The sequence below is a fragment of the Balaenoptera physalus genome (genome assembly GCF_965194825.1).
Source record: "Balaenoptera physalus genome assembly, chromosome: 6".
In the NCBI taxonomy this organism is placed as follows: Eukaryota; Metazoa; Chordata; class Mammalia; order Artiodactyla; family Balaenopteridae; genus Balaenoptera; species Balaenoptera physalus.
This window is the reverse complement of record NC_138885.1, coordinates 86,955,631-86,972,624: the sequence shown is the minus strand read 5'-3', so window position 1 is coordinate 86,972,624 and position 16,994 is coordinate 86,955,631. Positions and strand designations below refer to the sequence as shown.

At 34.5% G+C, this 16,994-nt stretch overlaps 1 protein-coding gene across 1 annotated transcript in view; it reads left to right on the top strand.

The window, feature by feature from the left end:
* The window catches only part of DNAH7 (dynein axonemal heavy chain 7), a 234,348-nt gene that overhangs the window by 166,086 nt on the left and 51,268 nt on the right, over positions 1 to 16,994 (top strand). The window contains exons 48-50 of the mRNA XM_082466856.1: positions 8,098 to 8,288; positions 11,970 to 12,103; positions 12,840 to 13,175. Of these exons, the coding sequence (XP_082322982.1) occupies positions 8,098 to 8,288; positions 11,970 to 12,103; positions 12,840 to 13,175 (661 nt within the window). The remainder of the gene's footprint in view (positions 1 to 8,097; positions 8,289 to 11,969; positions 12,104 to 12,839; positions 13,176 to 16,994) is intronic.

Genomic DNA, 16,994 nt, shown 5'->3' with positions numbered 1-16,994 from the left:
TATATATAGTAGTGTGTATATATTAATCCCAATCTCCGAATTTATCACTTCCCCTCACATTTCCCCTTTGGTAACCATAAGGTTGTTTTGTATGTCTGTGAGTCTGTTTCCGTTTTGTAAAAAAGTTCATTTGTATCATTTTTTGTTAGATTACATGTATAACTGATATCATATGATATTTGTCTTTCTCTGGCTGACTTACTTCACTTGGCATGATAATCTCTAGGTATCCATATTGCTGCAAATGGCATTATTTCATTCTTTTTTATGGCTGAGTAATATTCCATTTTATATATGTACCACATCATCTTTATCTCTTCCTCTGTTGATAGACATTTAGGTCACTTCCATGTCTTGGCTATTATAAATAGTGCTGCAATGAACATTGGGGTGCATATACCTTTTTGAAATATGGTTTTTCCAGATAAATGCCCAGGAGTGGGATTGCTGTTGGTATGGTAGTTCTATATTTAGTTTTTTAAGGAACCTCCATACTGTTCTACATAAGGGAAAATTTCTTGAAGGGATTGGCACCTTAAAAACTTCAATTAAAATTACTTAATTTAACTTAAATATTCAAAAAATTTCGTTGACACAGTAAAAACAAGTAATAATTGAGCATCTACCATGTGCTTGACATTTTGAAGATCTCTATGATCACAGTCACATATATTGATGTTCGTATTGCATCATTTTAGAGAGGAAAGGGCCATACAATCTGTCCAGTGTTTTTCAAACTATGGGTCACAACTGTGGGAGAGAGAACCCACATAGTGGGTCATGACCAGCGTTTTTAAATGAAATGCAATGGAATAGAACATATAAAGCTGCATAGCATGGAGTAAAGGTAAGCATTATTTCATGAAATTTTAGAAGTTTTATGCATATGTGTGTACTTGATAAAGATTTAAAATGTATTTCTTACTTGGAGTTGTGGCCATAAAAATCTGAAATCCAATAGTAATTCTAAATAAGCACTACATTTTATTAACAAGGTAAGGTGACAGAGAATGTTAGTTACGTGGCTTAACTAAGACTGTATCTCTAGTTAAGGGGAGTCTTAAAACTAGTCCCCACGTCTTCTGCCTTTGTTCACTGTTTACTGTGTCACTCACAGTTGCTTTAACCTACTTTTTGGAATGAAATAACTTTAAAAATGGATAATGATAATTCACAATGCCTTCTAACATTAATCATCAGAGAGAAGTGAAAAGTTTTAAATCTATGATAGAAAGAGAAACAGGTGGCAGATTTTGTAACTATTTTTATATTTAACCTTCAAGTAAAAGAATCAGCTACTGTTACAGTTTTAAAACATAAGCAGTTAAAGACTCTTCCATTTAAGAAGTTCTCTTAAGATTTTGACCTATTCCAGGACACTGCCTTCTGATCTCTCATCCCTCGCAGGCAGCCTGGGTAGAGAAGGCAGAGGTTTTGGTTTCACCCACCTGCCTCTGCTTCAACCAGAGCAGGCCTCCCTTTTTTTGTTGCTTATATTGAGTTTTAAGATAAAATCCTCTGTGAAAAAAAGTCTCCTGCTGCTTAAAAAAAATGTTTGAAAGCCAATGTTCTAGAAAACAGAGGTATATCTGTATTAGCTACACCAATGGATAAGGTGTGCCTAGGATGTTATTCATGTTAATATTGCTGATAAGGCAATTTGTTCACACCTCAATAAAACTGAAAGAATAAAAGAATATTTTTTTAATTTTTAAAAAGAAATCAACTTGTATAGAGGCGCTTTTAATGGCTTTCCATTAACTCTATGAAAAAAATTCTTTGCATTTCGAGCAAAACCTACCATTATCTGAGCCTTCCTTATTTTTATCTTATCTCCTAGCACTTTCTTTTCTTCCCCCCTTGCATATAACGTATCAGGGAGGCAAAACTACTCCTGGCTCAATGTTTCTTTCATTTGCTCATTTCTTTGTTCATTATTCATTCACATAACAAATATTTATTTTGCAAGTAGCATGTGCCACTGAAAACAGAGCACGCACAGACAGACTTGATCTCTGCTGTCTTGGAGCTTATTGGTTTAAAGAGAGAGACAGAGATTACACGTGGGGTGAGGATTAGATGGGAGTACAGGGTACACGGGGGCAGGCAGTACATATAACAACATGGGGCTGTTTCTCATCTCTTAGCTTTCATCTGTGCTCTTCCATCCATTTGGTGAATTACTTTAATTTTCAAACACCTTTTTAAGATGAGGCTCAAACACCTTTTTCTGTGACATCTCTCTTAACCTCTCCAATGAAGTGCCAACGCTGAAGCTTTTACAGATTTCTATGGTTGCCCTACTATTGTGTACATAAATGTTTCTCAACTCCAGCTCTTTGAGGGTACCCAGTAACTGATTAATCTACTTTGAAAACAATATGCTGCACAGCTGAACATACTATGCAGATTTTTTCCTATTAATTTGAAGTCTAACATAGGATAATGTAGATAATTCATGATTAAAAAACTGATATCAGTTAATATCCTAAATGCAAAAGAAATATGAAAAGAATACTTGGTTCTCTTTGTTGCTAAGAACAACTGCTTTGAGCAAGATGATCTGCCTTACTCAAAGACATTAGCAGCCATGTGTTTGGATTCCCAGTCTTGGCTTCCCACAAGGTTGGCAAATACTGTGATGGGCTGGCTTTTGGGAATGGGAAAGGAGGTTTTTACATAAACCAGAATATTGTTAACTTTGATGATAGAAATATGAAAAGAAGCCTGTCTCATAAATTTTCTCCTGTATTTTAACATGAAACATACTTTGATTTAATTAAAAGTGAAAGGAATCAAAAGTTAGGGTCAATAAATTGAGAGCATTCTGGGTAATTCATGTATATATGGATTTTGGGGTTTTTTGTTTTTGTTTTTTTCTGTTTTCAAGCTTAGAATACTTTTGCTTTTCCAGTGAGGCTTATAATAGAGTAAATATTCAATGCTGAGAACATATTTCTTTGAAATCTGGACGCTATAGAAATCTTTCCTAACAGGCTTAAGACTTTATTTTACTGGTGAGGAAATAAATTTTCACTTTTGGGGAAAAGAATCAAGTCTGTAATACTTAAGTTTTATAGTGTATATTTTAGCTTTGAAAAAAGACATTTATACATGTTAATGTAGACATTCTTAATTCCTTGTGAAACTAAAACAATTTAGGGAGAGTAAGGGATGAAATTGTATAATATTTTTTAGTAAAGAATAATTTAAATTTTAGATTTTATGCAGAAATTGTTAATAAAAGTTGAGGCAATTAAGCAAAACTTAGATGTTATAATATTTCATGAACAGAATTTCAGTCCATAACACTCTAGCAAATTAATAGATTTTAAAAGTCTGATCATGTAAAAATAAAAATGAGAAATTGATATCTATTATCACTATTATTGTTTAACATTATTAGGAAAGTTCTTTTCAATGAGGGTGCTATAATATTTGGAAAGAGGAAACAATATTATCATATTTGTAGATAATATATTTCATCTAGAAAACCAAAAAGAATTAACTGAAAAGCTATCTGAAACAAAAACTTAGAACGACTTTAACAATGCATAGTGAAAAAAAATGAGAAAATTTCACACACACAAAAAAAGAAGACTTGAGTAAGACATCAGTTTTTCACTGATAGGAAAACTAAATGTTGTGAAGACATCAACACTTTCAGAAATAAACATTTTAGAAATAATACTAGTTATTATTTCTAAAGTTAACCTAGAAGAAAGTACAGAGGCAATAAAAATTCAGAAGAAGAGTAAATTTGGAATTAACTGTTCTGGAATAAACTCTAATATTGATACATGTAAGCCTTTAATGCATTAGAAGGTAAGCGTTATAAAACAATGGAAAATGATAGGTCATTCAGCAAATGGTGCTGCAAAAATTGGTTTTGTGGAAAAACATATCAAGTCATAGTCTCTTCTTACACCAAAATGTGCTCCAGATGAATTAAAGAGTTAAATATGAAAGAAAAAAAGAGAAGACATAAATGCTAAAAGAAAACGTAGGGGAATAAGTTGTCTTTGATGGGAAAGAACTTTCTAAGAAAATACAAAATGGAGAAAGATACAAAAGGAAAAGAATAATAGATTTGACTCTACAAATTTATAATTTAATCCAAGAAACATTATATAAAAGAAACTTAAGAGAGAATATCAACAATATTAAAAAATACAAATAAAGTTTAAAAAACTAGCACATTGTGACAGTTGGTGCCCATTGTTCCCTAATAATCGTTCTCACCTCCTTACTATTAGCACCCCCTGTGTTTACCTGGGCACATTGCATTCAGAGTAAAGGAATAAATTTCCTAACTTCTGTCATCATGTGACTGTGGTCTGGCCATCAGGATGTAAGTGGAAGTGCCATTTGTGATCCCCAGAAAATATCCTTAAAAGATACTTCTTCCTTTTCTGTTTCTTCTTTTTTTTTTCTGATGGCTGCAATGTGCATGTTCTCTGAAAGGCTATTTTGGCCAAAGAGATAAAGCTGTATGCCAAAACTGGTGAAGCAGCAAGATGGCAGGAACTTGGATCTCTGACAGTTTAGACACACTGTCCTTCCAGTCCTGGACAGATTACCTCAGGCTCCTCTTCACATGAGATATAAATTCCTTCTTGTTCGTGTCACTATTATTTGGGGTTTTTTAATCACTTGCCGCTGAACCTAATGGTGAAAACATGCCCCACGATAGGAAAATGGGCAAATATTTTAGCATACAGTTTCTAGAAGAAAAAGTATAATTAGCCAAAGAGCACCTAAAACATCAAGCCCAAAATACAAATTTTAACAATATTTTTTACCTATCAAATTGTAAAAGTCATGACTATAGTATTTAATGCTGGCAGTATCACACAGTGGTTAAGAGAGCTGTGTAAGGAGCCAGATTGCTTAGTTCAAGTTCCTGCTTTGTCATTTCACGAGATGATTTAACTGAAAATTTTACTACAGTTGCCTTGCTTCAGTTTCCTCATCTGTAAAACTTGGGTAATAATATTTGACAGTTTTTTAAAATTAATTAATTAATTAATTTGTTTATTTTTGGCTGTGTTGGGTCTTCGTTGCTACATGCGGGCTTTCACTAGCTGCGGAGAGCGGGGGCTACTCTTCATTGCTGTGCACAGGCTTCTCACTGCAGTGGCTTCTCTTGTTGCGGAGCACGGGCTCTAGGTGCATGGGCTTCGGTAGCTGTGGCACGCGGGCTCAGTAGCTGTGGCTTGCGGGGTCTAGAGCGCAGCCTCAGTAGTTGTGGCGCACGGGCTTAGTTGCTTCGCGGCACGTGGGATCTTCTTGGACCAGGGCTCGAACCCGTGTCCCCTGCATTGGCAGGTGGAATCTTAACCACTGCGCCACCAGGGAAGTCCCCTGATGCTTTTTAAAGTTGTGAGGATAATGACAAAATAAAATGCCAACATGATGCCTAGTGTTCGTAAGTACAGTGATATTATATAAAAACAGGTTTAAAAACAGCAGAGTGAGTGCTTATTGCAACTCTGAAACCTCTACAGCCTTTCAGGAAAGTAATTTGGCAATATAAAAAAACCTTTAAAATGTTTGTAACTGTTGACCATTAATTGCACTTCTAGGACTCCAGCCTGGTTAAGTGATCAGAGATGAACACAGGGGTTTATTCAAAAAGATGTTCACTGCAGTATTAACAGTTGGAAAAATGGGAACAATCTAAATAATAGATTAATGTATTTAATATACTATCACGCACTCATATTATTTACCCATGAAAAATAATCATTTTATTCAAGCAGAAAATTATAATGAATTTAAAAATCATCTGACATACCTGTTTCTGTTAAAGTCTCAGCAGCGAAGGAAATTGACAAGACAATTTTAGGACTTTATTTAGCCAGGAGTAACCTGTGGGAAGAAGTGCTGCAACAGAGATCCAAATACCTGTCATCCCAATGCCCTGAGCTGCTGCTTTCCCATCCAGAGTGCACATCCCGTCCCTCGAAGGACTCCTACAAAATGCCATGATTCGAGTTTGGCTATGGTAGCACCCCAAACACCAAAATGTAAGGCTTCAATTTGGCAAATGTATCAAGTACCTTAGCAATGTCACTGATCTTTGATCTGGGATTCCCTTTCTAGAATGCTTTCGTAAGAAAATACTGTATAACACCAAGTTTTTGTAGACGGTGCTACCTATAATCTTGAGAACAGGAAACAATCCAAATATCTAATAATGGAGTATTGGTTAAAAATGAGAGAACATTAATATTATAGACTATTATGCAGTAATTAAAAGCATGTTTATTGTTTTTTTTAGTAACATGGGAAAATATTTATGCTATAATGTCAAGCAAAATAATTAGGATATGAAATTAGATCTATTGTTTAGTCTCAACTGTGTATAGAAAAAGATAAATCAAAAATACTGAAAAGAAAAATATTTAAATTCATATGTAGTTTTATGTCATTTTTCTATCAAGTTATATATGCTATGAATAAATTATGTAAAATATTTGGGGGAGGGAAAGATTAAGAAAATATAACTAGAGGTTGTTTTTCAGTTTCATCTGTTGAAAGGTAAAGTGAGGCATATCAAAAATTTTGAGAGTTTGAGCAAAAACCCATTTAAACCAGGCGGTGCCAAACCAAAAGTGATAAGGAGCGTCCCTCCAACAGGAGCTGGGGAAAGACGTATACTGTACAGAAAAAGTAAGGAAGCAAAGAAAGGAAACTATTTGATTGACTACAGTTTAAAGCCTATTTGGCTGCTTGTGATTAGTTGTCCTTCGAGTTTTGATTTCATAACCTTGAGGCATTTACAGGCTTAAATTTTGGTTTACTTATGTAAGCTACCACACCTTACAGCCGTCTCAGTCTAATGGCCTCCTTGTTTAATTAATTTAACATTCCTTTAGTTTTTCTCTGTATTTTCCACATGTTCTACAATACGTGTGAGTTACTTTTGTAATTGAAAAATATAGTAACCGTTTAAATAACTACAACTAGAAATGCTTTTTCTCTGGTGTCTTATACCTCGCTGCCATCATACTTGGGCATATAGTGAATCCCAGATCGGGGGAGTCCTGAGTGGCACTCTGACTAAGACTATGGAAGCAGGCAGGATGACCAGATAACCCCACCAATGAAGCCCTTTCCACATACATCCATTTATTTTTATGGCATCATTTCTTTTTTAAATGATTTCTTTTGGCAATTACCCATTTTATTTTATTTATTTATTTGATTGAAGTATGGTTGATTTACAAGGTTGTGTTAATTTCTACTGTACAGCCAGGTGATTCAGATATATATCTATACACACATTCTTTTTCACGTTCTTTTCCATTATGGTTTATCACAGGATATTGAATATAGTTCCCTGTGCTATGCAGTAGGACCTTGTTGTTTATCCATTCTATATAATAGTTTGCATCTGCTAATCCCAAACTCCCACTCCATCCCTCCCCCCCCCCCCACCTCCCCATTGTTCTCTATGTCTGTGAGTCTGTTTCTGTTTCGTGGATAAGTTCATTTGTGTCATATTTTAGATTCCACATATAAGTGATATCATATGGTATTTGTCTTTCTGACTTTCACTTAGTGTGATAATCTCTAGGTCCACCCATGTTGCTGCAAATGGCATTTCACTTTTTATGGCTGAGTAGTATTTCATTGTGTATATGTACCACATCTTTATCCATTCATCCGTTGATGGACAATTTAGGTTGTTTCCATGTCTTGGCTATTGTAAATAGTGCTGCAATGAACAATGGGGTGCATGTGTCTTTCCAAATTAAGAGTTTTCTCTGGATATATGCCCAGGAGTGGGATTGCAGGATCATATGGCAACTCTAGTTTTAGTTTTTTGAGGAACCTCCATACTGTTCTCCATAGTGGCTGCAGCACCAATTTACAAGAAGGGTTCCCTTTTCTCCACACTCTCTCTGGCATTTGTCATTTGTGGAATTTTTAATGATGGTATGGCATCATTTCTTTATACTCAGAAGACAAAAATAGTTTTATGTGTAACTAGAAACAGCAGCAATTTAGAAGGCTGAAAGAATTTGGAGGGTTGAAGGTTTACAGTCAATATTTAAAATAACATGAAATATTTTTCTGACTTTATTCCAGTGTTGCTAGAAAATGTTGGAGAAGAACTAGATCCAATCCTGGAACCTCTTCTACTAAAACAGACCTTTAAGCAGGGTGGGAGTACCTGCATCCGACTTGGGGACTCTACCATTGAGTATTCTCCAGACTTCCGCTTCTATATTACTACCAAGCTAAGAAATCCTCATTATCTTCCTGAAACTTCAGTAAAGGCCAGTATCTAAAATAAATGTTTCTTTACCAGATTTTACAATTAATGGCTGTATTTTCCTCCTGAGCCATAAGAAAAACAGGTCTTCCTAAGTAAAATGGATTTTGTCCTTGTTTGGCATTTCCTGAAATTGCTATAATAATTTCCAAATGTTGCTTTTGTATGTGCATGCAAGTAATAAAGGAGCCTTCAGTATGCAGTGAAAAAAGACCATGAGAATCTAATTTCTGCAATTGATATTATTCTTAGATTTTTCATTGTTAAAAATAGATGACATATATGCACATTTTTCCTTTGTAATAAATGATAATATGCTAATTCTTAGAATGGGAATTCAGGAACAGAACGCCATTCTTCTTTCTCAGAATAAGGTTGCTGCTATCTGATTTTATATAGTTACTTAAAGGAACTGTTTTAGATCACTCGTTCTTTTAAAATACTAAAAATTCCTTTAAAAAGTAAAGTTAGTTCAAAGTTATAGTCAGTGACTAAAATGACTTGAGACATTGATCTGTAACCAAGCTTCTGGAGGTTAGTCCATTTTTTATTCCCAATTCTTAGCCCTGGTTGGCACTTGATAAATGTTTGATAAATGTTTGTAGAATGAGCGAATGAGGAAGGGAAGGATAGTTTTCATTTATAGAAGCTAGGAGGAGGGAACATTAAGAAATATTCAGATTTTGAAAGAAACATATAGAGGCAAGATTTATCCAGAGGGTCCAAATGCTGTCCTTTATTAGAAATACTTAAATTAACATGGGCGTCTCTCTGTAGAGCCAGAGGAGGCACTAAGATGACATAATTCATGCCCTCCAAGGTGAATACTCATGGTCCCTGCTCTCGAGAGGCTTACACTGTAAATAAGCTGTATGTCAAGTGACAGTATTTATGACTAGGAAGACACAGAGGGACAGAAGACATAGGGGACACACTTTAGACTGGACCTTTAGGGAAGTCAGGAAGACTGGGGGATGGTGGGGTGACCCTTGAGCTTAGTTTGAAAGACACAGTGTTAAAATATGAACATTCTTAGCCACTGTTTTCAGTTAATTAAAATAAACATGTTTTCTAAACACCTAAAAATTGGGTCATGTATTCACCTATTAGGAGAGGCAGTATCTGCTAGTATTAAGAGCATGGATTCTGGAACCAGACTCCCTTGGTTCAAATCCCAGCTCTGTCACTTGCCAGTTGTGTGACTTTGGCCATGTTATTTAACCTCTCTGTGCCTCAGTTCCCTAGTCTATAAAATGGGAATAATAAACGTCTATCTCATAGAGTGATGTGAAGACTAAATAATCTATGTAAAATGCTTGCAATAAGGCCCAGCAATAGTGTTATGAGAGTTAACTATTAGAACTATTATTTAACTTTTAAATATATGTGAAAAAGAATGACATATAAAAGAAAATAAATCCCAAAGCTGCATTACCAAAAAAAATTTTTAATAAATCGCATGGAAAACCTTTTTTACTTTTCATTAAAATTTATGAAAATATCACAAATAACATAAATAATAATTTATGTACACTAATAACTAGTTATAGTAGAAGTCATAAACCACTGTGGAGAGGAAACTATTTTATGATTCAGTATTGAAATCCTTCAGATCCCTAGAGCGTCTTATTGCTTCATTATTTTTAATTGCTGGGATTGATTAAACAGGGATTAGAAAACATAGTGAGGCGGTTACTTGCTTTCATTTACAAATTAAAATTCTGCCTCTTGATCTTATTTTTAGGATCTTTTATGTACCTTTTGCTTTCAAAAGTACCCAAGGGATGGTATTGTGCTGCTATAGTTCTTTTGAATCTAAATGAAAATAAAATTATGAAATCATATTTGTATGATTTTAAATGTTTATTTGTGAGCAAATGGCTAGACTTGCAAAATCTTGATCTCAAAACATCTAACATTAATGGAATATGAATGAATACCTCTTTGTGCCTGAGGTAAAAGTTGTAAAACACACATTTCCCTAAGCACTGTGACGATGGTTTGGAGAGTAAAGCAAGTGTAACCTGTGCACTTGGTTTCTCATGCCAACAGGAAAAATGTCTTGAAAACATTAATGATAATTTTTCCAAGAATAAATGCCAGAGCAGTAGAGAATTGCATAACAACATTGAATCTTTTTTAATTGCTCAGTTTCAAGAATTGTTGCTTATTATTCCATATAAGTTTATGATTATGCCCACGGAATCTACATTTAGTGGCATGCAAGGCCCGCCGTGGGGCAAGCCAGGGGGAAAGGTTTAACCCGAGGACACCACCATGGAGAGGGTGCCTGGGTTTGGGCAGAGGAGGGTATCGCCTTCACAAGGGTACAGCAAGGAGCTGTTTCACGCTTCCTGATCACAGGTAGGAAATTTCTCACAAAAACAAAGTTACTCTGTTCACGAAGAGGAAATATTCTCTTACCAGGGAAGGTGGGGAGACCCAAGTTCTCCCATTCCTCAGTCAGGGCTGAAGCACGTGCAGATGTTTCATAGTGTGTGTCTGAGATTTCACAATCAGTTCAGCTTAGCTACAATGAAAGGCACGTGAAAGGGAGGAATGGGAAGTGACACTCAGGACATAGGTGCAGACCTTAATTCAAGACGTGAGGGCAGGCAGACTGCAAAATGGATGCTTAAAAAAGCAGGGGGGCGGGGGAGGTCAGCTTAAGCCAAGGTTCAGTGTTTATCGGCTTATGGATTCATTGGTGACCAGAGCCAGAAAGTTTCTGCAGTTTATTGCTGTGTGTATTGATGGGTATGCGGAGGCAGGAGTGAGAGCAGATTGTAGAGGGCTGAGGAATGAAATAAGGCAGAGACAGGAAGCATATACAAGTAACATTTTCAGTTATATAGTTATGAAGGCACAAAGAGAGATTGTTCAGTAGCTGAAAGGGATTGTGTGGATGATTTGTTTTTTGCTTTTTAAAAAGAGAAACCTAAGCATGATTACTTTCCCATTTGTGGGAAAGACTCAGGAGAGGAGGTATTTTAAGTTGTGGGCAACAGAGTGAGACCTGCCTGTAAGAGCTGTTAGGTACCGGGATGAAGCAGCGTTAGCAGACTGCATCTTGATGGACACTGTTGAACTGTATATTCCTTAGTTCATAGTAGTGGCTGAGTATCATATTTTAATATGATGATATAATACAATATAATATATGCTATGTTGTAATATGATATTATAGTATATATCATTATAATATGTAATATGATTGTCATATTGTGAATACCATATATACTTATGACAAGTAATTGTTCTTTTTTCTCTTATGTCTTTGTAAGATCTCCTTTGCTTTTCGACACCACTGGGATCCTTAAAACATAAATCAGCTAGTCCAGCCAATATGAAGGATGGCCTCTAGCCTGATTCTAATTGATTTGGGGATTAAAAGGTAGTCAGAAATTGGACCAATTTGAAATAAGAATAAATTGATCACCAAACAAAACCCTCTGAAGTATTACATTTATGACCATGAGAAACATCAGTGGGTTTTTAATCCAACAGTCCAGTTTGCCTATACCCTTAATCACAGTCTCTACAAATTCCACTTTCACATATACTACCATGGTAAATAGAGTCAGTTTTAAGATCAGAATTTGAAGTGTATAAGCAGAGGCTTTCTCTGTTGAGGCTTTCTCAACAGAAATAGTGATGTAATTGTTGGGTACTCTTTCATTTATAGGTGACACTATTAAACTTCATGATCACTTCTGAGGGAATGCAGGATCAGCTTTTGGGAATTGTGGTGGCACGAGAAAGGCCAGACCTTGAAGAAGAAAAGCAAGCCTTGATATTACAAGGAGCTGAAAACAAAAGGTTTTAAATGTTATAAAACACAGAATTATTCTTACTTGTTTCAAGATCACTTAGAATCAATTAAGTACATTTTAAAGATCTACTTTGTTAGGTTTAGTAGGTGCATTGAATGGAAAGACTTAAGTGGAAAATATATGGTATTACAGAGTCTCTATGTTAATTTGGAAAATTGCATTGCAGAGTATATTTTTACATACAAGTTCTTAGGCATTGGAAGAATTCAGAGGCCTGCCACAAGTCAAAGCAATATATTTTCAACTATTCAACAAAGTTTTAGCACAAAAGTTTTAGTATTCATTATGTAACTGAGGTTACCTGTTTTCACTGGAGCATAGTCTGAATGAATATGTTGCACTCCATTTTCTGCTTGTAATATCTATATCATCGGTAAAAAGGGTAATGCTCTAGAAGTCATGAAAAATTTCAGAAAATAAATGGAGTGATACTTTCCATTCATTGGGGGCTGAGATTCTTAATGGCAGAGTAGATGGGCTTACCATATCTCTCTCTAGTTACCACATAAATGATCATTAGAAAGAGAAGTGGAGCAGAAAGGCCTGTCTTTTTGACATTTTGCAAGATAAGAAATTAATTATACAGCATCACCGTTACGGATATTTGTCACAATGTGATGCATTTCTTAAGGTTACAAGCTCTTTGTTTCTTATGAAAGAACATATACGTGAAGTGACTTTTAATGATGTCTTCTTCTTCTAAGAAAATTGTTTTATTCCAGGCAGTTAAAAGAAATAGAAGACAAGATTTTAGAAGTTCTTTCATCTTCGGAAGGCAATATATTAGAAGATGAAACTGCCATTAAGATATTATCTTCCTCCAAGGCTTTGGCTAATGAGATTTCTCAAAAGCAGGAAGTAGCGGAAGAGACAGAGAAAAAGATTGATGCCACCCGCATGGGCTATCGACCTATTGCCATTCATTCCTCCATCCTGTTTTTTTCTATTGCTGATTTAGCTAACATCGAGCCCATGTACCAATACTCACTGACCTGGTTTATTAACCTTTTCATCCTGTCTATTGAAAATTCAGAGAAATCAGAAATTTTGTCAAAAAGGTACGTAAAAACAATACTAATTAATAGTAATAGTAACTAATGCATGAGAAATAAATAGTAATCGGTGGCCTTCATTGTTGTTTCAGAGTGGTGTGCACCTTACAGCCACATAGCTAGAGTGAACTTGATTAATAATTGTACCAGAAATAAATCTGAGGGTTATAAATTGAACAGATGTGACCAAGTTCAGTCTGCCAGGACTTTGTTTAAATAGATAATGGCATTATAATGTAATTCTAAAAAGAGGAAACATTTACTTCTGTTTATCATTTGCAAAAGTTATTTATGATGGGAGGTGTGGAAAGAGGAGGTAGTCCCCCTGAAAGATATGACTCTTACCGTCTGTAAGCTTGCATTCCAAAAGTTACATATTCACATTTTGATATACACATGTATAAAATTTGTCAGATAACAGGGTTTTTGAAAAATAATCTTGTGATTGTGTTATTCTTATTTATATAAAATACCTTATTTTACTGTTGGCTATTGCAGTAAGTAATGGAACTAAGACCTACTTAATAGTAAGTCTCTGAGAGAATAAAATTTCATTTTATTTGTTGTCAGTGAGATAAATTTTAGTTGGTATTAAAACATGTTTTTAATAGAGTCTAACATTTAATAGAGTCTAAACATTAACATTAAATTACTTCTCGAACAAATAATTGCAAGCTTCACCCTTTATAACTTTATCAATCAATACGAAGCAAGATATTTCAGTTTCCTAACTGTTCATACCCACAAAAGAAACTCGATTTACTGCTTATCACCCACAGTTAAGAATTATCTTTTAGAAATCCAAAATGCTCATCTCTTGAAATCTAAATTGAATTCCTTCATTTATCATGGTAGAATTTAGCTAAATTTTAAATGTTCTTAGACTGAGCAATTTTTGGTTAGTGTCATTCATTATTTTACAAGCCTGTATATGAGACTAATGAAGCTGTAGGATTGACACTTGGCTTAACAATTTTTCAAATGTCTGCCCATGAGAAAGAAAAGAAAGGGAAGAAGAGGGTATCTTTACAGAAGGAATGCATGATGGTAGAGTTTAAAGTTTCTTTTTATATTATGATATTTGAAAATATTTAGTTTATTTCTCTATTTCTTCCAGTATCTGACATTTTCAAGGTTAGCAAGGATTACTGAATACAGAAAACAAAAATTTAAGTGACCTTTCTTAGAAAAGCTCCCAGCCCTTTGCATTATTGACTTGAACATGCATGCCTGGTTTTCACACTAGATCCTGAATTCCCTGAGGCGAGGATTTTTTTTTTTTTTTAATATTCCTAGAACCTAGAACTTATCACAGAGCTAATCACATGGAGCAACATAGTACATGATGTTCTGCTTTTCACTGCAGTTCTTAATTTCTACCTTGGTTAAAACGAGATCACTGGGCTTCCCTGGTGACGCAGTGGTCAAGAATCGCCTGCCAGTGCAGGGGACATGGGTTCGCGCCCTGGTCCGGGAAGATCCCACAACTACTGAAGCCCACGTGCCTAGAGCCTGTGCTCTGCAACAAGAGAAGCCACCACAAGAAGCCTGCACACCGCCACGAAGAGTAGCCCCCGCTCGCCGCAACTAGAGAAAAGCCTGCGCGCAGCAACGAAGACCCAACGCAGCCAAAAAAAAAAAAAAGAAATAAAATAAATTAATTTAAAAAAATATCATTAATAAATATTGCCAAACAGAATTCCAAAGTGGCTACAGCAAGGGAGACTCTTTTAGGAGTCCTACTTAATCTTCCTTTTTTAGTAAATAGTAAGAAGCTAGCTGTCATTCAGAAATTAAAGGTAGAGTTCTCAGAGAAATCACTTTTTGTCAATCATTGATAGACATCAGATAACCTGTTAAATATGTACAACTTTTACTTGTCAATCGTACCTCAATAAAGCTGGGGGAAAAAAACAAAAAAACATCAGGTAACTCGTGTCCTGTGGGCAACTATTGAATTATACCTATAACAAAGGCATAGAAAGCATGTGACTATTAACACCAGAGTACTAAATTGTTTGAGAATCTTAATATTGGTCTAAAATTATCTCTAATTTCCTTTTACTCAGAGAGAAAAATATTTCATTTTTGTTTGTCTTCTGATAGTTATTATTCGTAATAATTATTATTAATAATACCAAACATATGTTATAACTAAATTTATGCTATACTATGGTATATACTATGAAATGGCCATAATAATCAGGATCATCTGTCTTTTATAAAATTTTTAATGCATCAGAATTTATTATAGCAAAATAAATAACTAGCAAAAAAATAAGCACAGAAACAAAAATCTGACTAGAATATAGCTTTGTTACAGGAACCAAACTGAAATCAGTCTCTGTCTCTCTGCCTCTCTCTCTCAAAAATACGTGTAAGATCACACATGCCAGTGCACAGAGTTTTTTCTTTTCCTTCTACTTCTGTCAAGATAATTTTCCCATGTTATTAAATACTCCTCTGAAATATAATTTTTAGTAGCTGTACAATATACCTTTTAATGAAGGCACCATAATTTTCTTTATTATTTTCTTTCTGTAAGACTTGCAAGTAGTGTCCAGCTTTTGTATTATAAATAACACTGCAATAAATAAAAATGTCCACATTTGATTATTTCCTTTGGCTGAATCCCAAAATTCGGACACAGGTGTTCATTTCTTTCAGACTCCTGATATAAATACCTTTCCTGTAAGGTTATTCAAATGTACAATTCCATCAGAGGAGCGTGACTATCTTACAACACTGTGCTGCACATCAACATTGAAAATAATAATTCTTATCCTCTTTTATACTGTAACAGATTATTAAAATATATTTTAATTGGCATGTTAATCAAATGTTTTAAATACTTGATATTTAAGTATTTAGAAATATTTAAATATTTAAAATATTTATTTAAAAATAAATATATTTTTATAGGCATTTAATGAAAATGAACTTGAATTTCTAGTATGATTGACCCTTATAATTTTCCTTTCGATCTTCCTATCTACAAGAGGAAGTTTGTCTTAAAGTGCAGAAATTATTTAATTCTAGAGAGAACAAATTTGAGTCACCCTATATTAATTGTACTGTTACATGAGAGAAATTAAATGCCAAGTGTGAAAAGACCATCTATTAGCATAAAAATGGGGACAGGAATTGTATGATTATTTTGAATTTTCAAAGAATTCAACTGTATCTCAGCAACTAGTTTCAAGGCCCTCTCTACCAAGCCTTTTTCAGAGTTCTCAATTAGAAATAAAATATATCAATTTGTTGTAATTCTTTTTATGGGAATGCTGGCAGGGGATAAAATAGTTAAAGAAATAGGGAGGTAAGGAAGAAACTAGAGCGGGGATGATCTACAGCTTAGGATATCAGTCTGGAAATAACCAAGATATGGTCATACTGCTAGATTTTTTTTTTCTAGGCACATTAAGAAACACCAATGTAATTTTGTTTAATCATAAACTATGCTAATTTTCCCTTTAGATACTTTATCCTTTAGATAATTTAGGTCATTAATCTATGTAAATCATTAGCTTACTATAAATGTTTTCAGCTGTTTATTTCTATTATAACTATTATAACCTGTGTAATAAAAATATTTTTAAAACTTTTGTATCAGTGGTAGTTTACCCCTCATGAGATAATTAGTGAAAATACTTAAAGTGCTATATACATGTTAAGAATTATTATGAACACAGATCACACATGTTAGCACTTACTAGGAAGTTGTTAGCTGCAAATATTGTGATTATTCATATTTCTGTGTCTTGTCTATGTGGTAAATAAAAATGTAGTTTATCAAGTTTTGTGATTTCTCTGGCTTTTACGGAT